Source organism: Sorex fumeus, unplaced genomic scaffold (assembly GCF_029834395.1).
Source record: "Sorex fumeus unplaced genomic scaffold, SorFum_2.1 ptg000063l, whole genome shotgun sequence".
In the NCBI taxonomy this organism is placed as follows: Eukaryota; Metazoa; Chordata; class Mammalia; order Eulipotyphla; family Soricidae; genus Sorex; species Sorex fumeus.
Window position 1 is genome coordinate 51,546,111 of NW_026606120.1, and position 27,011 is coordinate 51,573,121.

At 43.1% G+C, this 27,011-nt stretch overlaps 1 protein-coding gene across 6 annotated transcripts; it reads left to right on the forward strand.

The window, feature by feature from the left end:
• The first annotated feature begins 1,946 nt into the window (after positions 1-1,946).
• On the forward strand, positions 1,947-25,338 carry ZNF207 (zinc finger protein 207). Of its 6 annotated transcripts, none has more exons than XM_056127264.1 (12): positions 1,947-2,122; positions 3,572-3,698; positions 12,852-12,990; positions 15,170-15,340; positions 16,169-16,244; positions 16,766-16,813; positions 17,767-17,837; positions 19,595-19,752; positions 21,020-21,112; positions 22,043-22,285; positions 24,297-24,456; positions 24,590-25,338. In XM_056127264.1, exons 1-12 carry the CDS (start codon positions 2,082-2,084, stop codon positions 24,748-24,750), a joined length of 1,488 nt encoding a protein of 495 aa, XP_055983239.1. In that variant the 5' UTR covers positions 1,947-2,081; the 3' UTR covers positions 24,751-25,338. The 6 variants fall into 6 exon arrangements, with proteins under 6 accessions (XP_055983239.1, XP_055983240.1, XP_055983244.1 ...); XM_056127265.1 differs by having other exon boundaries at positions 15,173-15,340; XM_056127269.1 differs by lacking the exon at positions 21,020-21,112.
• Positions 25,339-27,011: the final 1,673 nt, after the last annotated feature.

Below are 27,011 nucleotides of genomic sequence, written 5' to 3' on the forward strand. Positions count from 1 at the left end.
ATCTCCCCAGGGTCATCTCTTCCCACCACTTGTCATTCCCAGGAGATCAGCCTCAAAAACCTGTTCCTTGCACTCTCTTACTAAGAAACCCTCTTTTCTCTCTTTCTCATCCACCAATCCTTCAAGAAATCTGTTTTGGGGAGCACGGGCAGTGGCACTCGGGAAGGGGTGTCCTTTGAGCCATAGTTCATTCTCTAGGAAACTTCACTGATACCCAATGGCCGCAGAGACCTTGTTCAAGATTTCCTGCTGTTCAGAGGCCAGCAGCACCTCCCCATGTCCATCATTGCACTGCCCACACCGCCTTGTTGCCCTCTTCCAACACTAAGCTGTGATCTCTAAGACCTAGAGCGCACAGATGCTTTTTGGGTCACACCCGGCAATGTACAGGAGTTCCTCCTGGCTCTGCACTCAGGAATTACTCCTGGCAGTGCTCAGGGGACCATATGGGATGCTGGAAATCGAACCCGGGTCAGCCGTGTGCAAGGCAAACACCCTACCTGCTGCGCTATCGCTCCAGCCACATAAGAGCGCACTGGTTTAAACATAGCATGTAGACTGCCAAAGGTCCAACACTCACGACAAACAAAATGCAGCTGACCATGAGACAAACTTAAAAATTGGGGGCCAACTCCTGGGAATATATCCCAGAGAGGCAAAAAAGTATAGTTAAAGTGCCATCTGCACTTGTTTGTTCATTGCAGCACTCTTTACAATAGCCAGAATCTGAAAAAAACTTGAGTGACCAAGAACAGATGATTGGTTAAAGAAACTTTGGTACATTTACACAATGGAGTACTATGTAGCTATTAGAACAGATGAAGCCATGAAATTTACATATAAGTGGTACTACATGAAAAGCATCAGGCTAAGGGAAATGAGTCAGAAAGACAAAGATAGACACAGAAAGATTGCATTCTGTGGGGAACACAAAGTAACAAAATAGGAGACAAACACCCAAGCGTGGCCAGGATTAGTACCAGGTTTGCTCCATGGCTTGGAGGCCAACCACTCGTGCTAGAGGAAAAGGGAGCTCAGATAGAGAAGGGAGCACCAAATAAAGGATGTTGGATCCTCCCAGGATGGGAGAAGCATGCTGAAAGCAAACTATAGACCAAACATGATTGGCACTCGATGCCTCTTTTACAAACCCCAACACCCAAGAGGGGAGAGAGAACAAAAGGGAATGCCCTGTCACAGAGGCAGGGTGGGGGGGGATGGGGTGGGAAGGATACTGAGGGGTGGGAGGGATCCGTGGTGGTGGGAAATGGGCACTGGTGGAGGGATGGGTATTTGATCATTATATAATTGAAACCCAAGCACAAAAATTTGTAAGTCTACAACTATACCTCATGGTGTCTCACTAATAAAAATTAAAAAAGAATTATATTTATCAGATATCTAAATAAACTAAATAAAGTTCAATCTTGAAAAAAAAGTGGGGGGACAGCCCCATGACCCTTTATTTATCGCCTGCCCTTCCTTACGCTGACCACTTTGTTTTCTCTTCTCTATCAGCAAGCATCTAGGGATAACCGGGTCCCTAGAGCGGATGCGGTGGGACTTAATGATGGGACAGCAGCTGCAGCGCCGACTTCCACGCGGCTGACCTGGGTTCGAACCCTGACGCCCCAGTGAGTACCCCAAGTCCACCAGGAGTGATCCCTAAGCGCAGAGGCAAGAGTAATCCCCGAGAACCGCCGGTGTGGCACAAAAATAAATTTGGAAAAAAAAGAAAAAAAAAGCAAAACCGGAACGCGAACCATCCGCGGACATAGCAAGCAAGAGTCAAGGACCCCTTCTGGCGCGCAAGATGGCGGCGGGCCGGAGGTCCCGCCCCCGACCGCGGAGGCCCCGCCCCGCGTGCAGGGCGGAGGCCGGGTCACGTGACCCACCCCGCCGGCGCCGCCCCTGGCCGCAATGCCCGACGGGAGGCAGAGCGCCGAGCGAGGGTGTCGGCCATTTTGTGTCTGTTTCCTGTGGGACGCGGTGGTGGCCGTTGAGTCGGGAGAGTGGGCGCTCTTCGCCTCGTTTTTCCTGCTCGTCTTCGCCTCCCGTTTCCGTGTCGGCAGGACGCCGTTATGGGTCGCAAGAAGAAGAAGCAGCTGAAGCCGTGGTGCTGGTATCCTTGGTCGGCGTGTCGGGCAGGGCCGAGCCATGGCGCCGGCGCCGGCGGCTGAGGGCGGGAGGCCCGACCTGGGCCCGCGGCCTCGGGGCGGGCAACTCGCCCGCCCGCCTTGGACTCCGCAGGACTGCACAGCTTCAACTCGGGGCAGGCGGCAGGACGGGGCGCTGCGGGCGCCGTCGCCGCCGCCAAGGACAGGCTGCGGGCGCGGGGAAAGCTCCGCCCGTGTCCGGCCGGGGCCGGAGAGCTGCGCGCTGGGAGAGGCGCTAGGCAGCCGGCGCCCCGCACCCGCCTTTCCCCGGCGGCGCCGCACGGTGCAGCCCCGGCCTCCGCGGGCGCCTCGCGGGCGGAGCCTTCTTGCGGGGTGGGGTTGCTTTCATCCGGCGCCCTGCTCGGTAGCGCTCCGGAAACGGGGGCGGGAGAGGCTCCTGGAAAACGTGGCGTCCTCGCAGGACTTTGCGGAGAAGCGGCGGCGGGGGGTGGGGAGGGGGAGGGGGACGGGGACGGGGTCCCGGGCGTACAAAGAGCCCACTCGGCGGTTGGGTTCCCACCCCAGCGCGGCTCGTGGCCGAGCGTTTTGTTTCTGGAGGTTTGGGAAACGATTGGGGGTGGGGGTGCGAAACGCGTTTCGGGGATGGCGGGGGAGGGCCGCCTCTCGGGTTCCGGTGTCTGGCGACCAACCCGCCCGGGAACCGCGATCCCCGGATGGCTTGCCCCTTGTCCCGCGGGGAGCTGAGTCTCATTACACAGATTGTGCCCCCCCGACCCCCCCCCCCGGGACTCCAAAATGTTTGCTAGGTTTCTGAGCGCGCATGTTCGTGCGTAAGTCGTATCTGAGTTGTGTTTTTGAAATTGTTTTGGCAGAAACCTTGTGGCTGCCTTTTTAAAAAAAATTTTTTTTTTTTTTGGTTTTGTTTTGGGCAACACCTGGCCATCCTCAGGGATGTTCCTCCTGTTCCTGCCTTCGGGAGTCTGGCAGCGGTGCTTAGGGGATTATATAGGATGTGCCGGGAATCGAACCCTGGTCGACGGCTTGCAGAGTAAGCGCCTTAGGCGTTGTACTATCTCCCTGATTTTTCCCCTCACCCCCCCCTTTTTTTTTAAACGTGGAGCCGCTTCTTCAGTTGAGTTCAGAGTCGAGTTGCAGCAAAGGTTATTTTGTATGTGTCTCTTTAGACACAGGATTCAAAGAAATCGACTCCTGTCTGCCTCCTGTTTATTTAGAGGGTGTTGAAGAGATTATGGGCTTCCCAGGGAATGAAAAACCCTAAAATAACAGGGCAAAGTGGAATCCCTAATTGTACATTGAGTAAATATCAAGCAGATTTTCTTTAACATTTTCCTGTGTTAAGTTTTTGTTTTCTTGTTTGCTTTGTAATTGTCTTTCTAACATGCAAGTGTCAATTGTACAGTTTTTTTTTAATTGACCTTAACACTGTTGTTTAGGTATTGCAATAGAGATTTTGATGATGAGAAGATTCTTATACAGCACCAAAAGGCAAAGCATTTTAAATGCCATATATGTCATAAGAAATTATACACAGGACCTGGCTTAGCTATTCATTGCATGCAGGTAATAATTTTTCTTCCTAGATTTAAATTTTGTTGCTTCCTAATTTGGGAACTATTTTAAAAATCAGTTTCTCTTTGATGGCTGTTGGGATTTATTTTTTTATTGCGAAATTTTAAATAGAGCGATAGCAGAGCGGGTAGGGCATGCCAACAGAGGTTCCATTCCCAGCATCCCATAGGGTCTCCTAAGCACCACCCGGAGTAACCCTTGTGCATTGCTGGGTGTGGCCCAAAAAAGCAAAAAAAAAAAAAGGAATGCTAATTTCTGTTTAAAGAGAATTTCAGTTGCTATTTTTTCATTGTAATCAATAGTATCTTTTTGGAGTTCACATCTGGTGGTGTCCTCCTGGTAGGGCTTGGAAGAATATAATGGGGTACCAGAGATCAAACCTGGTTGACCCACAAGGCAAGTGTACTTTATTTGCACTTTATTTCCGGCCCCATTAAAACTATCTTTGATCATCCTAGGTTATATAAGAGAAGACTGAAGAGACCAAGTATTTCCTCAGTACTTGAGTTACTGAGGAAATTCTTGGATTTTTGTACTGATCATTCTTTGGTTTAAATTTTATTGTCAGGTTTACCAGGTAATCTTTCCCACAAAGAATAGGTAATTAACTGCCATTATTTAGGATTATCTAAGGAATTATTGCTATTCTATAATGCAAGGCTAGGCTAATTTAACGCTGTGTATTTAAGGTATTTTTTTTTTTAAGCTTTAAGACTGTAGGCATTACTTTTGTTTTCTGACTTACAGTGGGGGGCACTCTTGAAGTCCTGGGGCGACCATTCTCCTGCATGCAAAACATGCACTCCAGTCTTTTGAGACATCCCCCTTCCCATTTATTGTATTAAAAATCTAATAAGTGCCTTTATGTCTCATTCAACATTTTTTCTAATTTTGCCAATGAGTATAGCACTGCATGAACTTTTTGGCTTAGTTGAACCCTAGAGGTATGTAAGAGGAGTAAATCCCTTTTTATTGGAAACTTGTTGACAGGGAGGGAGGTAAATTAACAGGCATTGCTTCCCCCAAGTTTAGGTAAGTTGATGTAGGGGGCCAGAGCCATCGTATGGCAGGTAGGGTGGGGCCAACCGAGGTTTGATCTCAGGCAATCCATATGGTACCCCACTGGAGTGATCCTTGAGTGCAGAGCCAGAAGTAAACTCTCAGCACAGCTGAGTATTCCTCAGATAACCGCACTCCTTCCAAAAAATAAAAAGGAATACAACAGTGAGTAAAGAAATGTTACTTTGGGACTTAACGCTGAACAGTGAGCTCATGCTATACATGCATTTCTTCCCCCCCCCCCCCCCCCTTTTTTTTTTTTTAGCTGTTTGGGCCACACTTGGCAATGCTCAGAGGTTACTCCTGGCTCTGCACTCAAGGGGACCATATAGTGTTCTGGGCATTGAACCGGGTTGCGGGTTGGCTATGTGCAAGGTAAAACACCCTAACCACTGTACTATTGCTCTGGCCCCAGCTCATGCAGGTTTTTTTTTTCTTTTTGGGTCACACCAAGCGATGCACAGGGGTTACTCCTGGCTCATGCACTCAGGAATTGTTCCTGGCGGTGCTCAGGGGACCATATGGGATGCTGGGAATCGCACCCGGGTTGGCTGCGTGCAAGGCAAACGCCCTACCCGCTGTGCTATCGCTCCAGCCTCCAGCTCATGCAGTTCTTGAGCTCAGTCCCTGGCATTGCATGCCCCCAACTTCCCTCCCAAAAGCAGTACTAAAGAATGGCTAGTATAGGGGGCTGGAGCGGCCAACATGGCCGACCCAGGTTCGATTCCCAGCATTCCATATGATCCCCTGAGCACCGCCAGGAGTGATTCCTGAGTGCATGGGCCAGGAGTAAGTAACCCCTGAGTATCTCCAGGTGTGACCCAAAAAGCCAAAAAAAAAAAGAGGATAGCTAGTATACACATCTGGGTGTGGCTCAGAACACTAAAGCAAAGAGAGAAGCAAGACTTTAGATTTGTTCTGGGAGAGGAAACAAAACCAGGTAAAGGAACCTGCTTGAGAAACAGACATCTGTACTCTGGTCAGAAGGAACAAGAGAGAATTTTTCAGGGAATTGCGTATGACCTGAAATACTGTGCAAATTCTCTATTTTATTTTTTTGGGGGGAGGGGAGAGGCCATCCCTGGTGGTACTTGGGGATTATTCGTGGCTCCGTGCTCAGGAATCACTCCTGATGATGCTCAGGGGACCATATGGGGTGCCCGAGTCACGTGCAAGGCAAATTATCTTACCTGTTGTACTATTGCCTGGGCTCATTCTCTGACTTGAAGGAAAGGAAAAGAGCAGCTGGCACTGCTACTTTTGTATGGGAGAGCTTACTGTACACCATTTTCTTTTTTCAATTTTTTTATTTTTAATTAATCACCGTGAGGTACAGTTACAGACTTAGCAAACTTTTCGTGATTATGTTCCAGTCATACAATGATTGAGTACCCATCCCTCCATCAGGGCCCATTCTGTACACCATTTTTTTTTAGTCTGAATGAAATGGAAAGGTTTGAATAGGTAACGTGTTCTGTTTGGTACCTCTTCACCCCTTTTTTGGTGTAAAGATTGAGCTTAGATGTGTACATACAAGCATGTACTCTATTACTAATGGCATTTCTGGTTTGTGGTAAGTATATTTATACATTATAAGTACTTTAAAATTGGTTTGGGTAGGGGTTACACTTGGTGGAACTTGGAGTGGGGGTAGAAAGCTCTCACACGAAACCCCTCGTACGAGCTTCAGTCCTTTGAAATGTCACCCTGGCTCCATGGTGTACGCTTTTCTTTGTTTTATTTTGGGGACCACAACTGGCTATGTTCAAGGCTTCTTCGTTAGAATTTTTCACATTTCTTTAGTTTGGGAGGGCCTTCAGTGCTTAGGACTCCTGGCTCTGTGATCAGTCCATTGGCGCTGAGGAGAGCTGGTGCCAGGGATCAATCCCAGGTTTGTCATGTGCCAGACCATATTCACTGGGGCTTTACAGGGCTTACTAAATCACCTCTGGAGGCTCTGGGACCTTAGGTAGTATACGGGACTGCTCAAACACTTGTAAAGCAAGTGCCTTATCCACTGTCCTAGCTCTTCAGCCCGCACGCTTTGGGGGAGGGGCACACCTGGCTGGCCTCAAGGTAGACTGTGTTGCTGGGGTCAGCTGCATGGCATGGTGTGGTCTCTCCAGCCCCACTTACTTTTTGTTTTTCTTTTTTCTCTTTGTTTTATTTTGGGGACGTTGCATCCAGCAATGCTCAGGTTTATTTATGGTGGGGTTCTATGGTCCTGGGGTGCTAGAGGTTGAACTCTGTTTTGCATGTAAAGCAGTCAGGCACCCTGCTACCCACTCTTGATATCCCCAGCCCCACTTTCTTTTGGGCGGGAAGACGCACACCTGTCAGTGCTCATGAGCTTCTTTTGGCTCTACTCGGGAACTCCTGGGTCAGGGAGTGTTGGAGGACCCTATGAGATGATGGGGATTGAACGTGTGTTGGCCATGTGCCAAAGCAGATGGGCCTGCCTGCTCAGGGATTACTCCTGGCTTTATGTTCGGGGATCACTGTGGGATGCAGAGGATCGAACCCAGGTCGGCTGTAAGCAAGTCAAGGGCCCTACTCGCTGTGCTATCACTATGGTTTCCCTTTTCTATTTTTAAAGTCACTGCAATTTGACAGCAACCTGAGAGAGGGAAGTTAAATTTTACACAGCTCCAGTATTATAGATAGTGCTAGAAAGGGGTGGAAAACATCTGGGCCAAACCACATAATGCCCATGAAGTCCATGTGGTCACCTCTTCTTACCTCCCCCTCTCACCACACCTGGTAGTGCTCAGGGTTTACTCCTGGAGGGCTTGAGGGGCAGGGAAAAGGTTCCCCACACTTGTTTTAGGACATTAGTAATTCACCTTGTTCCCATCAATGTTAACCTTTTTGACCAAGATTATTCTAATCTCTAAACAAAGATACTCTGCTTCTGTCTGTAGTATGTTAGGAAGATTTTAGATCAATTTTGGTATTTTTCTTATTCCCGTACTTTGGGGGGGAGGGTTAGATTTAGGTCAGACCTGGTAATACTTGGGTTTTAATGAATACAAATTTTTTTGTTTATTTTGACATAATCCCAGCAGTGTTGGGTGACCATGCAGTGTATGGGGTGGAACATTTGCCTTCTGAAATGCAGAGCATGACCTCTGCTAATTGAGCGCTCTCTCCACCCCTAATGAAAATAATGTAAAACAGTTTAGAACTTCGGTCATCTGTACTTGACAAGAGCAATAAATTATTTTGAACAGTTTAGGAAATCATCGATCTTCGATTTGCTCGAGCGGGCCCAGTAACGTCTCCATTGGAGACTTTGTTGTTACTGTGTCTGGCATATCGAAATCATCACTTTATACATGGATCCTATAATTAGAAAAGAGTTGTGTTCAGAGACTGTTCTCTTTGCTCAAGAGTGAATTCTGGCAACACTTTTAGGGTCAGAGTGCTGGTGACCAAATCAGGGTTGCCACATGCAAGGCAAGGTACCAGTACTTCCTGTACTCTTTCTGGCCCCTGATTTGGTTTTGTTTTGGGACCCTATTTTGTGGTCCTTGGGTCACTCCTGGTAGTTCTCAGGTACCATCTGTAGTGCTGGGATCAAATCTAGTCTCTGGTCCAGGCTTCCTGCATACAGAGCATGTGCTAGATAGGGGTCATGGAACAGTTATCTCTACACCTCCTACTTAGAGAAGCAGGTGCCAGAGACTTTTTATAGGTATTAAAAGCACTTGATTTTCCTGCAACTGACCCATCTGATCCTCAGCACCACATGATCACTGAGCACCACTGGTTATGGTGCTTAATTAAAAAATTAGGATGGTTGCCAGGGTGATAGTATAGCAGATGGGACATTTTCCTTGCACCTGGTGAACCTGGGTTAGATCCCTGGTATTTCATGTGGTTCCCTGAGCACTGCCAGGAATAAATCGTGTGCTGCTTTGGATTTGATTTGTATGTCACTAGTTTGACTAGGAGAGAGATTAAAGGACTGAATACTTTGGAAGCAATGTATGTTCCCCTGTGCTCTGCTGGGAATGCTCTAAGAACAGAGCTGGGAGTAACCTTCAACAATTACCTAGTGTGCCTCCCAAGTCCCAAAAATTCATTCTCAAACAAAAATCTGGGCTTTGGATGCAGATGATAGTTCAAAGGGCTGCAGTGAATTCTTTTTTTTTTTTTAATGTAGGAGTACTGCTATTCAGCCACTGGTTAGTTGATTGAATTGGGCATGAACTCCACATTACTTTTTTTTTTTCATTTTTTATAATTTTATTTAATGAATCACCATGAGCGCAGTTACAAAGCTTTTGGGTTTAAGTCTCGGTCATACAATGAAACAACCGTACCTTCACCAGTGCCCATTCTTCACCACCAGAAACCCAGTATACCCCTATCCCACACCCTCTCCCTACCTATGGAGCAGATGATTTCCACATTACTCTCTCTACTTGGATCACATTCAATAGTTTGACACTAGACCCACCATTTTAATTTGGGATTTTTACCCCAACACTCAGACCTGCCAAAAAGGCAACATTAGACAATTTGTTTTCTATTGCTGGTGAAGAATAACATATGATGTTGCGTGGCTGCAGTAGTGGCCGCACAATTTTGAAATCCCGAAATTTTAACACTTAAATCTGGAGGAATTTCTGCCAAAACCTGCTGGGTTCCGAGATTTGTTCAGGTCTCTGGGATCATGGTCGTTAAGCAGCTTGATCAGGAGCCAGAGAGGCCGTTCATGGGCGGCGACTTGGGATCTCCTTGGGACAGGGAGGAAAGGGCCGGCTCCACCCCCATCCTGTGTGGCCCCACTTGTCTCTTCTCAGAGGGCCCAAACCTGACTGCCCAGTGGCCTCTGGAGGATAGCAGCCACTGAGCCAACTAGGGGGAGCAGGTGGAGGGACAACACCCTTTACCCCCTGGGGTGGCCCAGCTACAGTAACCTACTGTGGGGTCCAGACACATTTCTGCCAAAAGCCACTGGGTTCCGAGATTTGTTTCTGAATCTCTGGGATCATGGCCGTTAAGCCGCTTGATCAGGAGCCGGAGAGGCTGTTCTTGGGCGACAACTTGGTGGTCTCCTTAGAGTGGGGAGGAAAGGACCGGCTCCACCCCCATCCCGTGAGGCCCCACGTGTCCCATCACTGAGGGCCCAAACCTGTCTGTCCAGTGAATTCTTACAGGAGACTCAGGTTCATCCCTATACTGTATAGAACCCTGAACAAAGAACCCGATGTAGCCAGAAACCAGCAAGAAAGGCATCCCCCAAACATTTTGTTATTTGAGGGACTTTTCCTTTGAAGCTAGGGGGCCTCAATATTTCAGTTCTAGTGGTACTAGGGGGAGGCATTTGGTGTTGGGGATTTCATTGGGGTATTTCAAATATTTCCCCAATTGCTGCGCTATCTATCTATTTTTTGGTGCCACACTCAGAAGTCCTCAGAGCTTGATTACTTCTGGTTTTCAGGGAACCATAAGTGCCTTACCCCCTGTACTATCTCTCTGGCTCCTCCTACTTACTTGTTTTAGAAACAAATATTCGTACTACACGCCCTGTAGTACTTTAGTAGTGCAGTTCAGTTTGGAAGGTGGAGGGTTGAGTTGTTCTTGTTGATGCTTGGTGAGGTGACCATGAAGTGTCAGGGTGTAACAGGGCCAGCACATAGTCCATCCCATTGAGCTATCTCTGGCTTTAATCTTTCTATTTTTATATATAATGTGAAGGGAAAAAAATTGGAAACTGGAGAGACAGCATAGTGGGCACCATGTTAACTTTTAACACAGCCAGCCAGATTGGATTCCCAGCACTCGCATACAGTCCCCTGAGCCCCACCAGGAGTGAACACTGAAAACTGCCAAATATGGTCTGAACATGGGGTGTGGGGGGAGTATTACTTTATTTGAACAAATAGATCCAAATGTTTAGCCCATATTACCAGTTCAAATTTGAGCAGAATGCCTGGAAATCACCTAGGACTTAAGTAGTTGCTGACCCAACCTGAGAGTTTGTTTCTTTTTTGTGTTTTGTTTTGGGGCCATACTCAGCAGTGCACAGGTCTTACTCCTGGCTTCACACTCAGGGATTACTTTTGGTGGTACTCCAGGTACCATATGGGACACTGGAGATTGAACACAGGTCTGCTGTGCACAAGACAATTCCTATTCATTGTGTTAATACTCTGGCCCTAGGGCCCTGCCAGTTCCTGATAATTTGCATTTCTAAAACTCTCCGGGTCAAATTGATCATCACTAGGGGGATCCCAAGTGATTCTTAAAAATTTTTTTTATTATTTTATCCGGTTAAGATAACTGCACTGCATGACACCGTGAGACACTCCGCACACATTTTCCATAATTACCACACCATATTTGATGGGGTTCATATAGTAGGCAACAAATCATGGAGAGAAATCACTGTCACTGTCTTCCCGTTCATCAATTTGCTCGAGTGGGCCCAGTAACGTCTCCATGGTGAGACTTGTTGTTACTGTGTTTGGCATATTGAATACGTCACAGGGAGCTTGCCAGGGTTTGCCACGTGGGTGAGATACTATTGGTAGCTTGTTGGGCTCTCCGAGAGGGGCGGAGGAATCGAACTTGCGTGCAAGGCAAACACCCTACCCGCTGTGCTATATATAGAGATATATATATATATGCGCCTCTTGGAGAGCCCAGCAAGCTACCTGTGGCATATTCAATATGCCAAAATCTAACAATAATGGGTCTCATTCCCCTGACCCTGAAAGAGCCTCCAATATGGCGGCGTTGGGAAAGACGAGTAAGGAGAGGCTGCTAGAATCTCGGGGCTGGGATGGATGGAGACGTTACTGGTGCCTGCTCAAGTAAATCGATGAACAATGGAATGACAATGATACGGTGTTTTTTTTTTTAAGCCCATACCTGCAGTGGAGTGCTTGTGGGCTATTTCTGGCATGATACTTGGGAGTGTCATGCCGTTCCAGAGATCCAAATTGGGACTCAGGCACGCAAAACATGCACTCAATCGCTTTGAACCATCTCCACAGCTCTCAAATGGTGTGGGCTTTTTTTGGGGGGGGTGGGGGGAGGAGGGTGGTTTCCTGTCCTCAGGGCTTATTGCTTAGTACTGAGGGATCCCTCCTGACAGTGCTTGGGACTCTGCAGTACTGGGGATTGAACAAGGTCATCTATAAACAAGGCATGCACCCTACCCTCTACTCTTAAGGCTGCCAAGTGATTTTTACAAACTTTTTTTTTTTTTTTGCTTTTGGGTCACACCTGGTTCTGAACTCAGGAATTACTCCTGGCAGTGCTCAGGGTACCATATGCGATACTGGGAATCGAACCTGGGTCACCGTCTTGCAGGGCAAATGCCCTATCCTATCGCTCCAGCCCCAGACATCTTTTTTTTTTTAAACCCAGAAATGACAAAGTTTTTGGTCATACCTGGCAGTGCTGGGGGACGATACAGGGTACCAGGGATTGAACCCGAGTTGGCTATATGCAAAACAAGTGCCTACCTGTTCAATTGCTCAGGGCCAGTAAGTTACTTACTAAAATAATACAGTTTCAAGTAGTCATGGTTCTTAGCTAATATTGCATAGTTAATAAGTAACAAAACTAGCAAATAAATTCTGGTGCCAAAATGATTGTAGTGGTTAGGGTGTTTGCCTTGCAAGCACCCGACCTGGGTTAGATCTCTGGTACTTCATGATACCCTGGTCCCTGGCAGGAATGATATTTAAATGTAGAGCCAGGAATAAGCCCTGAACACAAGTGGGGTGCAGGCCACCCACCAAAAAAGGAAATGAATACAGTTAGTTTGATCCCAGGGACCAATTTTTTGTTTTGTTTTGGTTTGGTTTTTTTGGGTCACACCCAGCATTACTCTTGGCTCTGCACTCAGTAATTAGTCCTGATAGTACTCATGGGATGCTGGGAATCAACTGGGGTCGGCCGTGTGCAAGGCAAACACCCTACTCGTCGTGCTATCGCTCCAGCCTGGGACCAGTCATTTAAAAACCATTTGATTTCTTGAGTAATTTGAAAGTTATGGAAGACCTCAGTAAGGCAACTTTTGCATATCTAATACAAATTCAGAGTTTGTTTTGTTGTTAATGATAGGTACATAAGGAGACAATAGATGCTGTACCAAATGCCATACCTGGGAGAACAGACATAGAGTTGGAAATATACGGGATGGAAGGTATTCCAGAAAAAGACATGGATGAAAGACGAAGACTTCTTGAACAGAAAACACAAGGTAAATTAAGTCTTAAACATCTACACATTTGTTTTGTTTTGTTTTGTTCCACACTGTGGAGTGCTTTAGGGAACATGTGATTCTGGGCATCAAATCTGTGCACTGAAGGAATGGATGTTTCGTCATTGTATGACTGAGACTTAAACCTGAAAGCTTTGTAACTTTTCATTTTTATTGAAAGTAAAAGTGATTTATAATACTGTTAATAACATGTTCAAGCATTACAGCTTTCTAACATCATACTACCACATTGCCTATTTCCTTTCACCAATATCTGGGCCGCCCCTCCCCCACATACCCCACCCCAGCCCATCCACCCACCTCCCTCCCCCCCCTCTTTCTCTCTCACTCTCTCTCTCTCTCTCTCTCTCTCAAGCTCAGTTCTGTCAACCAGCTGTGTATTCGTAATACAACCTCACTATTAAAGAGACATTACTATTGCTGGGACCAAGAGAGACTTACCAAATGGCTGAACATATACTTCGCTTCAGGGAGGCCTAGGTTTGATCTTCTGCATCACATGGTCTTTCCACGTTTTCAGCACCACCACCTGACACCACCCCCCTCCAGGAGTGGGCCAAAGGGCTGGTCCATGTACTTTGGTTTTGATCCCCAGCACTGGGGTGGTGCCACCCTAAGTATTTTAGGGAGTGGTTGCTGTCATGTAAAAATAGGAGGTGGAGTATTAGTTCCAATTGGGAAGATAATAAGACTTAAATGCTAGAGCCCTAGGATTGATCCCTGGCACTGTGTGGTTACTCTTGAGTAATCACTAAATCTTTTGATACGGCCCAAAGAGTATTTTTACCATTTCCAAGGGTTAAAATGATGTTAGATTATAGATTTATTCAGAATGCCACTCTTAAAATTTGAAATTAGATTTGAATTCCAAATGGAATTAACAAATTGTGATACCTTTGAAGATGAACCTTTAAACAACCATACTGAATATATAATGTAGAAGCAAGTCACTCATTTTGCATGTAGCCAACTCCTGTTTGATCCCTGATACTGCGTATGGGGTCCTCTTAAGCAACGCCTGTGTGGCCCAAACCAGCCCTCCTCCCCCCAAAAATGAGAGAGCTTTGTTTGACTTAGAATTAGAATCCTTGTACTGTTCAAATGAAAGATGTCATTTGTCACCTAGGAAATTTTGGGGGCCACACCCAGCAGTGCTCAGTGGCTCACTGTTCCTGGCTTTGTGTTCAGAAATGATTCCTGGAGGTGCTCAAGGAACCATATTTGGTGCCAGTACTCAGTTACGGCTGCCGTTGCCACATGCAAAGCCAAGTGCCTTAGCTCTTGTGTGCTCCTTCTTTCTGTCTCCCTCTCTCCCTCCATCCTTCCCTCTTTCCCTCTTCCTCCCTTCCTCCTCTTCTCCCTCCCTCTTTCTCCCCCTCTCTTTTTTCCTCTATCTCTTCTACTTCCCTTTCTCTCTTCCCCCCTCCCTCCCTGGAAATAGTTTTGCTTTGAGGCCACACTCAGCTCTGCTCAACAGTTCTGTCCTCAGGGACAGGAGGGAAACTGGGAAAAGGATTAACTGTATGTTTTTGGAAAAAAGAAAACATAAGAGATAGTGTAGAGTAACTGAATTCAGATTGCCAAATTCAATCCCTGGCACCAAATGCCCCTCATTTCAACACCATTAAATCTAGCTTCTTGATTCTAGCACAGCATCCTCGGCTCCTGGCTCTCACTGGCCCACATATTTGGACTGAATTTTGCTGTGGATGGTCCATGGGCTCTAAATGCACCTCCCCTTCCTCACTGAATATGAAATGTTGTAGTGGTTTTTTTGTTTGTTTGTTTTTGTACCAGGTAGTGTAATCAGTCCTCACTTGTGCTCTAGATGTGAGCCATAGCCCCCCACCAAAACCCTGATGAATGATTTTAGTGTTGAATATCGTAATTATCACTATCACTGTTCGATGTTCATCGATTTACTCAAGCAGGTATCAGTAACATCTCCATTTGTCCCAGCCGTGAGATTTTAGCAGCCTCTCCTTATTTGTCTTCCCAGTGCTGCCATATTGGAGGCTTTTACTGGGTCAGGGCAATGAAACCCTAATTGTTATTGTTTTTGGCATATCGACTACGCCACGGGTAGTTTGCCAGGCTCTGCGATCATAATTATGGTATGTTTTATTTCTTTGGGAAGAATTAATTAGAACTTTTTTAGCAGAGAGTCAAAAAAAGAAGCAGCAAGATGATTCTGATGAGTATGACGATGATGAAACTGCAGCTTCAACTTCATTTCAACCACAGCCTGTTCAACCTCAGCAAGGTTATATACCCCCAATGGCGCAGCCAGGGCTACCACCAGTTCCAGGAGCACCAGGAATGCCACCAGGTAACAGAAGCTTGCTTGCTTTTCTTTTTTAAAAATTTTTGCCCTGGTCGCAGGAGTGTGTGGTTCAAACCTGACGATGCTCATGAGTTACATCTGGCTCTACGCTCAAGAGTCACTCCTAGCAATGCTCAGGGAACTGTACGGGATGCCCAGGATCGAACAGGAACATAAATGTTGGTCAGCCACATTCAAGGCCTTATCACTATACTGTGTCTCTGGCCCCCTGGCTGGTGGGGCTTAGGGGACCATATGGAGTGCCAGGGATCAAACTTGTTGGGTTGGCCACATGCAAGATAAATGTTGTACTGTTTCTGTGGCCCCCTTTGGCTTTCCTTATGCCACATCCAGCATTGCTGAGGGATTGCCCAGCATCATTACTCAGGGTTCCATATGGGATGCTGGGGAATCAAGCGCAGGACAGCTATGTGCAAGGCAAATGCCCTACCTGCTTTGTATCTCTCTGCAGGCAGGAATTGTTATTGGCAATGGCTTGGGAGCTGTATCTAGGTGCTGAGTATCAGAACATGTGAGGTCTCTTAGAACTCTCTCTTGCCCAGCATTAGTTCCCTTAAACATTCCTTAGAATTTTATTGTTACTTTGTAAACTGGCTAAATTTTCATTTTCTAATAAACTGAATTGTTCTTAATTTTGTTTTGGGATCATACCAGATTGTACTTCTGTTTCTGTGCTCAGGCAACCATATAGGATGCCAGGGAGCAACTTCGGGTTCCCCAAGTTTAAGGCAAGCGTCATACCCACTGTACTGTCACTCTGGCCTCTAATCCTGTAATGTTAATTACATATGTTGTTGAAATTCTTGTTTATAGGCATACCTCCATTAATGCCAGGTGTTCCTCCTCTGATGCCAGGAATGCCACCAGTTATGCCGGGCATGCCTCCTGGGTAAGAAAGTCTTTAGTTGCTTTGTGGGCTTATGCCTAGTAATGGTCTTTGGATAATATAATTTAAACATTACTTTCCCTTTTCTCTTTCCTTTTCTGTTTTCTTTTTTCTTTCTATTCTTTTGTTTCTGAAAGGTATGGGCTTTATAAATATTAACGTGTCTATTAAGGCTGTCTGTCTATAAATTTTAAGAAATAGAAATTCACCTCTAAGGAAGATTGATTTGGGTTTAGGATATATATATAAAATACAGGCAGCCGTCTGCTTCAGTTGCATCTAATGTAATTAAAGAAGTTGGTTGTAAATATTTGAGTTTCTGAGATTCACAACTATCAATAACTGTTGTGCCAAGAAGCATACTCTGTAAATAATTTGTCAAATCATTAGGAACTAAAATGAATATGAGGTGCTCAAGCCCATCACTTTACTTAAGTATTGTTGGATGTCAGGTATACAATACACTTTCCCACTGTATTTTGAAAATCACAGTTAGATTTTGATTTTGTCATACATTTTCACAGATTGCATCATCAGAGAAAATACACCCAGTCATTTTGCGGTGAAAACATGTAAGCATCTCATTCATAATGTAATTCAGGAGGTATAATCATAATGTCATTTTTTTTGTGTGTTAATGGTATCTAGTCAGCTTCAGAAATACTCTTTTTTTTTTTTCCGAACTTCTCCCACTAAAGATTGCAGGCTGATTGACACAGGTAACTTAATAGAGGGAAATAAATTAACTCTGAGGAAATACAGAATGACCAGATAAACAAAGCCTTTCTAAATGTTGATATTTCTCCTAAAACAACAAAAAGAAAAAGGTGTTGGTATTATGAAAGGATATATTCCTTAGGATATTTCTGGTATACAGGTGTAATTTTGCTGAATTTATGTAGACGTTAGTCTTGATGAAAGTCGTCAGTAATTTTGAACTGATATTAGAAGGTGACCTATTTTAGGGGAAACCGGTTACATTTTCATCATGGTTTACTTTTAGGTAGCTATTTAACAAAAAAATTAGCCTGTTTAAGTTTACTTTGACTTAAAATTTTGACTTAATTCTCTATAATTTTAGTAATTATTCTGTGCCCCTCCAAAAAATGTTTTTACCCCACAGATTGAAAAATCTTATAGAACAAAGAGATCTCATTTCTTTCTTGCATATTTCATGTGGATATTTTCCAAGTAAGACAAAAGATGGTTTTTCTTTCCAATTAATATGCATACTTTAGATAAAGGTTCTGTAAAAAACTTAATGAAATATAATTCACTTTAACCATTAAATATTTTATCAACAAAGACTGAATTTTTCCTTATACTGGTCACCCCACGTGTTTTCTGGATATTTTTAGCAGATTTACTCTTTAAGGTTTTTGTGTTGTACTTTCAGCTTGATTAATTTCAGTACTAAGGGTCAAGTTCAGGTCTTGCCTGTTGGTTCACAGACTTGAGCCAAAATAATTTCCAGTGGTTTTGCTATGAAGTAAATTTGTTGTGTCTTGCAATTTGCTTTCTACAGAATGATGCCAATGGGTGGAATGATGCCACCTGGACCAGGAATACCACCTCTGATGCCTGGTATGCCACCAGGTATGAGATGTTAATTTCCTTTTTAATATAAGTGTTGTGCTTAAGTGTTCTAAAAATATTTATAACTTTTTTGGGGGGGGTGCTTAGGATTGAACCAAGGGCCTTATACAACACATATGACCCAATCTGTATCTTTAGTATTTTTGGTGATAATGAAAAACCCATGTTCTTTCTGTGTGTATAACGGGCACACAATAGGGTGCTTGGGTTGGCTCATGCAGTGTTAAGATTGAACCTAGACCTCTTATATGCAGAACATGCTCAGCCTATTGAGTTATATTTCTGGCCAAGAACATGGCTTTTTATTGTTGTTGCTTTTTTTTTTTTTTTTAAGGATTTTTGTATTTGCGACCATATTTGGCTCTTACAATATACTCCTGGTTCTTCTCTCAGGGATTACTGCTGTTCAGGGGACTTTTTGGGGTGCCAAGGATCAAATGAATGGGTGTGAGACAAGCACCTATCTGCTTTGTTTTTGTTTTGTTTGGGCCACACCCAGCAATGCCTAGTGCTTCCTGATGGCTCTGTGCTCAGGTATCACTCCTGGCAGTGCTTAAAGGACCCATATGTTGAGGCTTGTAATTTAACCTGAGTTGGCTCTGCACTCAGGAATTACTCCTGGTGTTGCTCAGGGACCATATGGGATGCTGGGGATCGAACCCAGGTCAGCTGTGTGCAAGGCAAACACCCTACCCACTGTACGGTTGGCTCACATGTCCACCCTCCCCTCTAAATTTAGAGGGTCTAGAGCAATAGTACAGCGAGTATAGTGCTTGCCTTGTGTACAGCTGACCTGGGTTTCAAAACCCCGGCACCACATAATAGTCCCCTGTGTTTGTCAGGATTATTCGCTAAGTGTAGTGTCAGGAGTAGAACCTGAAATAAATAAAAAACAGTGCTTCATGTGTTATTTCCTTAGCCACTTGAAGAATTTTTCTTTGAAGCAAGATTGTTTTTAATTGAAGTTAGATCTCATGAGTGGCCTGAGGATAGTACAGCTGGTAGAGCCTTTGCCTTGCACGTGGCTGACCTGTGTTCCATTTTTGACATCCCATGTTTCCCCAAGCACCACCAGGAGCAATTCCTGAGCATTGCTGTGTGATTTTTAAAAAGCCAAAAATAAAAAAGATGTCATGATAGAATATATGTTTGAGAGAACATGGAAAGAGAGCAAGCTACTTGAAGGTTGGGGGGTGGCTATGCACAGGGATTACTTCTGGCTTTGCACTCAGGAAGTGTTTGGGGGACCAAACGGGGTGCTGGGAATTGAACCCGGATTGTCTGCATGCAAGGCAGGTGTCCTATCTGTGGTACTATTGCTCCAGTTTTAAGAGCAGTTTTATTGAGTTATTTTTGTTTTGGGGTTACACCTGGCGGTGCTCAGTCTTACTCCTTGCTCTGAACTTGGAGATAACTTCCTACAGAAGTTATCTCGGGGATGGGAAACCGGTGTTAGCTATAAGCAAGGCAAACACTCTACCTTATGTGCTATGATTCCAGCCTGTTGAAAAAGAATTTTTTTTAATTGGAAATGCTGGAGAATGTGGAGATTGTTTGGCATTCACGTACTTGGGCTGTCCATGGATTGTGCTAAGAAGTGCTGTGTGGTGCTGTGGATTGATAGGGAGCTGGACACATGGAAGTGCCTTGACCTCTTAGTTCGCCAGCCCTTTCAACGGCAAAGTTTTTAAGGAAATTTTTTTTTCCTGAAATAATTGTTTCAGCAATTGGATCTTCTCCCCAATATTTTCCTGCAGGTATGCCACCTCCTGTTCCTCGTCCTGGAATTCCTCCAATGACGCAAGCACAGGCTGTTTCAGCACCAGGTATTCTTAACAGACCACCTGCACCAACAGCAACAGTTCCTGCTCCACAGCCTCCAGTTACTAAACCTCTTTTCCCCAGTGCCGGGCAGGTAAGGTGATCGTTCTGGAAAAGATTGCACTTAGATTTCAAGGCAGAGTACGTGTATTTACAGAAGTCTTTGGATTGTTATACATAATAAGTAAACTGAGAAGTGGCCTCCTCTCTTCCTTTTTTATACACATTGATTTCCTCATTTTAGCCAAAGATAGAGTATGACTAAGGGTGAGTCTTAATTTTTGATAGAAATGAAAGTTCTGTTTCTAAGGAATAAAGTACATGACAATATGGAGCTTAGAGATAGAGTATAACAGACAGGGTGCATGCCTTGCATGCAGCTGACCCATGTTGATCTCCACCAGCCCTATATGGTACTTGAACCCTGAGCAATGCCAGATGTAGCCCATAAATTAAAAGTTCATTTTAGTATTAAGTTCAGCTCTTTGTTCAACTGTAGCCAAAGAAAATTTTCAAATTTTTAAATTTGATAATCTGATCACAATATAAAAAGCTGCAGTGCTGAACTGGAGAGTACAACAGGTAGGTTGTTTGACTTGGCACATGGCCGGCTGAGTTCAATACTTGGCACCCCATAAAATTCCCCCCTACCCTGGCTAGGAGTGAACTCTAAAGCTCAGAGTACGGAATAAGCCTGAATAATTTACGGGGTTGGACTCAAAAAGCTGCCATGCTTCAGTCTTGCCAGAACACACAATTTAATTAATTTTGACCCAGTAGCTTTTTCTGCTTTTTCAGAATTCAGAGGCAAATGATAGATAAATAGTGGTTGATAGTAGTTTTTGTTGTTGTTGTTACATTTAGAAATAAATAGATGTATTCAGGTCATTGGGAAGATTAGGATATATTGACACTTTGTTTTCTTGCTGGGGTGCTTTTTTTAATTGATTTATATTTTTTGGTTGTTGGTAAATTAAAAAATTTGCTGTTAAATTTCCAGTAATCATATTAACCTGTAATTTAATCACTGCAATGAGGGCAGTGTGAATTTTTTTATTCAGAGGGAAATGTAACAAAAATTCAGTTTATTGAACTGCCAATGATGCTAAAGTTTAGGGTGATGTGAAAATAGTTCAGTGTAATAAAGTAACACATTAGTTTTAGAAAATGCTTAACTAGGCTTATTGGTGTAGAATTAAATTTTTGAGGCTCATAATTTGTCAGTTGTTAATTCAGATTTGATTGCATTGTATTTTGCATTTACAAAAAATGCAATCTATACTAAAAAAAGTCTACCAGTGGCTTATTTTTCACCCATTTGTTTGGAGACTTTTCATTGTTTCCTTTCTTTTATGCTACAGATGGGGACACCTGTAACAAGCTCAAGTACAGCTTCATCCAATTCAGAAAGTCTGTCTGCATCTTCTAAAGCTCTGTTTCCTAGCACAGCACAAGTACGCAGGAAGTTGCAGTTTAAAATTGTTAAAATGGCTTTATAATTTAACCCTTTGGACCCTACTTTTTTTAAAAAAAAAGAAACCTTCCCAAAACTATACTGCTTAATATTGTATAAGTAAAATGAATTATATATTAATGGTTTTGAAATTTGAGCTCATACTAGTAGGGAAAAAAGTACCCCAAATTCTTATGGTTCTAAAGGGTTAAAAGCATGTTAGCAGTAAATGCATTATAGTGGCCAATGGTTAGCCTGATGCATGATTAAGCTATTTTGATTTATGCTGTTTAATCTAATGCATCACATTATGTAAGGAAATTTAGTGATCTGCATTTGATTCTAAAGTTGGCCTGTTTCACCTGTGTCAGTTTGTTCGGTATTACGGAAAGTAATTTCAAAAAGTAACGATTTTTACTGGTAACTTTTTACTTAAAAGATCTACTAAACCCTTTTATTCATGGCACTCAGCCAGCTATTGCTATTTGGGAAGGCATTATATAAAGAATATTTCAAAGAATCTCTACTATTCATTTTTGTTATCATTGGTTTTTATGCTTAATAATTGGAGTGTATTCAAACATCTGTACTCCAAATTTTAGCTTTTAAAAACATAGTTTGTACATTAAAACAACTAATTCAGAATAGTCAAAGTAGAATGTAAGCTATTTATATACTATATTTCATCAATCTAGAGTAAAATAAAAAGATTTGTAAATTTTTGCCGAGGAGATAAATAACATCTAAGAATTACTTTTTTTTAATTCTATTTAGTGTTATCATTATGACAGGATATTTTTATTTATTTTTATTATGTATCATTAACTGTTTTACTTTCATTTGAAACCTTGTCCTTTGTCTGATTCTAAATTTGTTAGTAAATAACATTTTGAGTTTTGAGATTTTGTTGATGAAAGATTGTATTTTTCAGGCTCAGGCAGCTGTCCAAGGACCTGTTGGTACAGATTTCAAGCCCTTAAATAGTACTCCTGCAACAACTACAGAACCCCCAAAGCCTACATTCCCTGCTTATACACAGTCTACAGCTTCAACTACTAGTACAACAAACAGCACTGCAGCTAAACCAGCCGCTTCAATAACAAGTAAGCCTGCGACACTTACAACAACCAGTGCAACCAGTAAGTTGATCCATCCAGATGAGGATATATCACTGGTAAGTTACTTAGTTTTTACTGACAGTGTTTGATTTAATGCTATTATGAAAAAACACTTCAATTTTATGATGCCTCATTATGCTAAGTGAATTTTTGTTTAGTTTTGGGGCCACAACCAAAGATGCCTTGGCTTATTCATTACTGTGCTCAGGATTCCTTCGAACCATAGTGGTGAAGGAACCAGACTCTGCTGCATGCAAGGCAAATGCCTTATGATCCCCTGTATTATTTCTTTGGCTTCTTTTTTTAAAAAAAATTCCTTTTTTTCATTTGTTTGTTTTTTGGGTAATACCTGGTGGTGCACAGGGGTTACTCGTGGCTCATGGAGTCAGAAATTAATCCCAGCAGTGCTCGGGGGTCCATGTCGGATGCTGGGAATCAAACCCGGGTTGGCCACGTGCAACGCAAATGCCCTACCCGCTCTGCTATGACTCCGGGTCCCTTGTTTTTTATTTATTTATTTATTTATTTTTGGACTATGCTGTTGGTGCTCTCTGCATAGGGTTTGCCCATGGTGCTCAGGGTACCATGTGGTGCCAGTAATTGATGCTAGGCGTCCTACTTGCAAAGCTTATATGGCACTCAGCTTCTTTAGCTATTTGTTTTCCCTAAAAAGTGTTTTTAGGCATTCTGACAATTTTTCTTATTGGGCCATACCAGCCTATATTCAGGGATCATTCCAGCAAGTGCTCAGGGAACCTAATGTGCTGCGAATTGAGCCTGGGTCAGCCGTTTGCAAATACTTGGCCCACTGAGCTACCTCACCACCTTCAAACCATTGACTTTAAGAGCCACAGGCTTACTCATCTTCGATACATCTCCTGTCCTTCCCCCTGCATATTTTCGAAATACATTAAGATGGGTTACTACAGTCCAGAATACATTTATTAGAAGGAATAGTTAAGTTTGACATTGAATCTTCCTTTAGGTCCCTTGATCCCTCCCACTAGTTTCAGTGATACGGGAAAGTTGGCTTTTGGATTTCAGCTGGTGGTACTTGGGGCTTATGCCTGGCTCTTCTCTGATTACTCCTGGCAGAACTTGGGACTTTATGGGGTCCTGGGGGTGGAACGCAGGTCGGATGCATGCGAGACAAGTGCCTTGCTGTGTTATCTCTGGCCCACAATCTTTTCTGATACCTTGCTGAAGTAATACCTTGGCAGTTTTTTTATTTTGGAGCCACATCTAATGGTGCACAGGACTAATCTTGGCTCAGTGCTCGGGCTCACCTCTGTTGGTGTTCAGTTACCAATGCAGTTCTGGTGCTAGGTATCAAGTGTGGGCCTCCTGCATGCAAAGAATTTCATCCTGTTGGTGAGCTCTCCCAAAGTCTTGTAAAGATTTTCTGTGCTTCAAATATAAAATAGATGAGATGGGGCCAGATTGGTAGTACAGCTGGTAGGGTGCTTGCCTTGCATGTGGCCAACCAGAATTTGATCCCTGACACCCCATATGGTTCCCTGAGCACTGCAGGGTATGACCCTAAACCCAAAGTAAATATATGAGATTTTCTTTAGGGGAATCATACTTTTTAGTGATGCTCAGGGTTTACGCCTGACTCTGTTCTCAGGAGTTCCTCCTGGTGGGCTCAGGGACCATATAAGGTGCTGGGAATCTAACCTGGGTCGGATGTGTGGAAGGCAAGCATCCTACCTGCGCTATACTATTGCTCTAGTCCCAGATGACGTTTTCTTATGGCATTGAAATTTTTAAGTAGCTTAACTGGTGTTTGGATAGAATAATTGGTGAATAAGGGCACGATTAAAATTTTCTTTTGGGGGTGGGAGCTTAGACCACACCTGGCTGTGCTCAAGGTTTCTGGCTCTATGCTTGGGATCAATCTGATGTTGTTGGGTTTAAACTAATGTAAACACAAGTACCTTAAACCCTATACAATCTTGGCAGCCCTAAATTTTTTCTGATTGTACAAAGTTTAGATAATTACCTTTATGTTAATGAATTAATGTAATCAGGCCTTTAACGTTGTGTTTATTATTTTTTTTTTTCTAGGAAGAGAGAAGGGCACAGTTACCTAAATATCAACGCAATCTTCCTCGACCAGGACAGGCTCCTATTGGTAATCCCCCGGTTGGACCAATTGGAGGTATGATGCCACCACAGCCAGGCATCCCGCAACAACAAGCAATGAGACCCCCAATGCCGCCACATGGTATTTCTCTTTTTATGTTTATTTTAGTTTATGTTTATTAGTAGATTTGATTATACTTAGTAAATTTATTTGCAAGATATGTTGCATTAAAAAATAGCTGACTCAATCTGTGTTTTTTAAATGTGTTTTTTAGGTCAGTACGGTGGTCATCATCAAGGCATGCCAGGTTACCTTCCTGGTGCCATGCCACCATATGGGCAGGGACCGCCAATGGTACCCCCTTACCAAGGCGGGCCTCCTCGACCTCCGATGGGAATGAGACCTCCTGTAATGTCGCAAGGTGGCCGTTACTGATCTTACTTCATCCAGTCTAATAGGTTTGGAGATTAAACCTTTTATCAACTTGTGCTGTTTATATAGCCAAGCTTCCGTCAATAAGGCTTCATTGTGACTTTAACAAACATTATCTTCCTACATACCAGGAACTATTGGACATTTATTTTACATGGGAAAAATTATTTGGAATAATAAAGCAGGAACTTTTCCTGAAGTTGCAATTTATACTGTATGGCTTCTTTTTCATGTTTCATCTAGGTTTTTAGAAGTGAAGTATAGTAAATTTGGTTCGTTATATTGTGAAGGCGCTGGAATTACATGAACATACCACCTTAATAAAGGCAAGTTCTGTAATCTTACATTGCTATTTGTAAAGTTATGCCTTCACAGCATTTCAGAATGCTGTTGGACTTCATGTCCCCAACCTAGCTTGGTGAGGGCTGTAACTGTTTCCAAGTACCTGTACATTGGAAGTCTGAATGTGTAACGATATTTAATGTATTTAGAGTTCCTCATGTTGCAGGGCTTAAGAAATCTGACCTACCAAGGTCATGTGACTTTTCTGTACTGTTAAACTTCATTGTAATAAAAAGAGAGAAAAATTTATGCCTTTTTATTCATAATTCAGCTGTGGACCACTACCTGAAAGGTTTGTACAAATGCATGCCACAGTAGATGTCCACAAAAACTCAGTTAGAAATGCAGTTTTTGATATACAATTGAATTATTTGAATTGTAGGTTGTTAGTTGCATGTTTTCAACTGAACCAATATATACTTATTCTTAGTGCTTAAGTTGATAGAACAATTTAGATAAATGAATCATCAGTAATGGGTATTAAAATCTATATGTGACCTTTACACTCCCTTCGTGTTGATATGTTAGATGTCATAGATTTTTTTAAGATGTTGCTATATAATACTACCTTCTTTTCCTGGGATGCTTAGAGCCTAGTGCCAGACCCATTCATTTCCTTCTGATTGTTTTGGGATAGCAGTATTGTGTGGACCTCAGAACTTCAGCAATTTTTCAGGTGCAAACTTCTAGAAGCTTAAGGTGCATGTAGTAATAGTTTTTTTGTGCTATTAATGGGTTGGTATATCTTTTAATTACAAGGTGATAAGAATTAAGTACACCTAAGAATCTTAATGTTCCTCTATTAGGATTCTTAACGAGTGGATTTACAGATTTTATGTTTTCTGAAAAATAATAGTTTGATTATTTACTACCTTATTAAGCCTAAGAAAAGTCTTATTAGTCTTTTCATTCTTGGAAATTTGAATGTTACTATGATCTATGAAGAACTTCTGTAGAGGTGACTACTGTTACTCAGTATTTTGTTACAAGTCTGAGAATAACAGCTCTTGACTTTGTTTTGGGGCTACGCCCAGTAGTGCTCAGATGTCAAGGCTCTGCACTCAGGAATTACTCCTAGGCATGCTCAGGGGACCACATGTAATGCTGGGAATTGAACCTGGGTCTGCTGGGTGCAAAGCAAGTACACCACCCACTACTGTCTCTTCAGTCCCCCTCTTGCCAGGTTTTTGTATTTGTTGTATTTTTAAAACTTCACCTTTACAAAGTAATTTAGGATATTGGCTTATCAAGTTTTCTGTATAGTATAATTTGATGGGTTCCAATTGAGTTTTCCTCAGTACCAAGCTAATATCTTAAAATGTTTAGAAAAATATAACCTCTATATGAAATTTACATCCAAGATGAAATTGAAGGTTTTTTGAATTGCATTAATGTAGCAAAATATTGGGAAATGTTTTAATCATCTTAGAGGAGCCTTTGACAAAACCATTTAAACAAAACATTTTAGATATGACAGATATGCTATTTTATTACTGTTGCTCCGATCATTTTAGAATTCCTTTTACTACCATTGAACTTAAATCTTCAGTCTGGAAAGCTAACATTCATGTGTCACCAAGGATACATTTCTCTTGCCAGCAGCCAAGTTCTTTCCTACCAAGTTCCTGCCTACCTAGTAGTCTTGAAGTTGTTAATCCACATTTTTTGGGTTTGGTAGTATGTTTTATCATAGTGCTATGGAAAAACCCATTGATAATTTTTTAGAGGTAAAAATTTCATGTAGAGTTTCAGTCATTTCATGTGTACTATTAGCAGTGAACTAAAATGTTAGTGATCTTTCCGAGTTTGTTCAGAACTTTTAATGCAAAGAGACTTCTATGTGTTTTATTGTTTTCTGAGGCCTAAACAGAGGAACTTTCACTAGGTTTTGTGTGTGTGTGTGTATAGTGTTGAGGATGGAA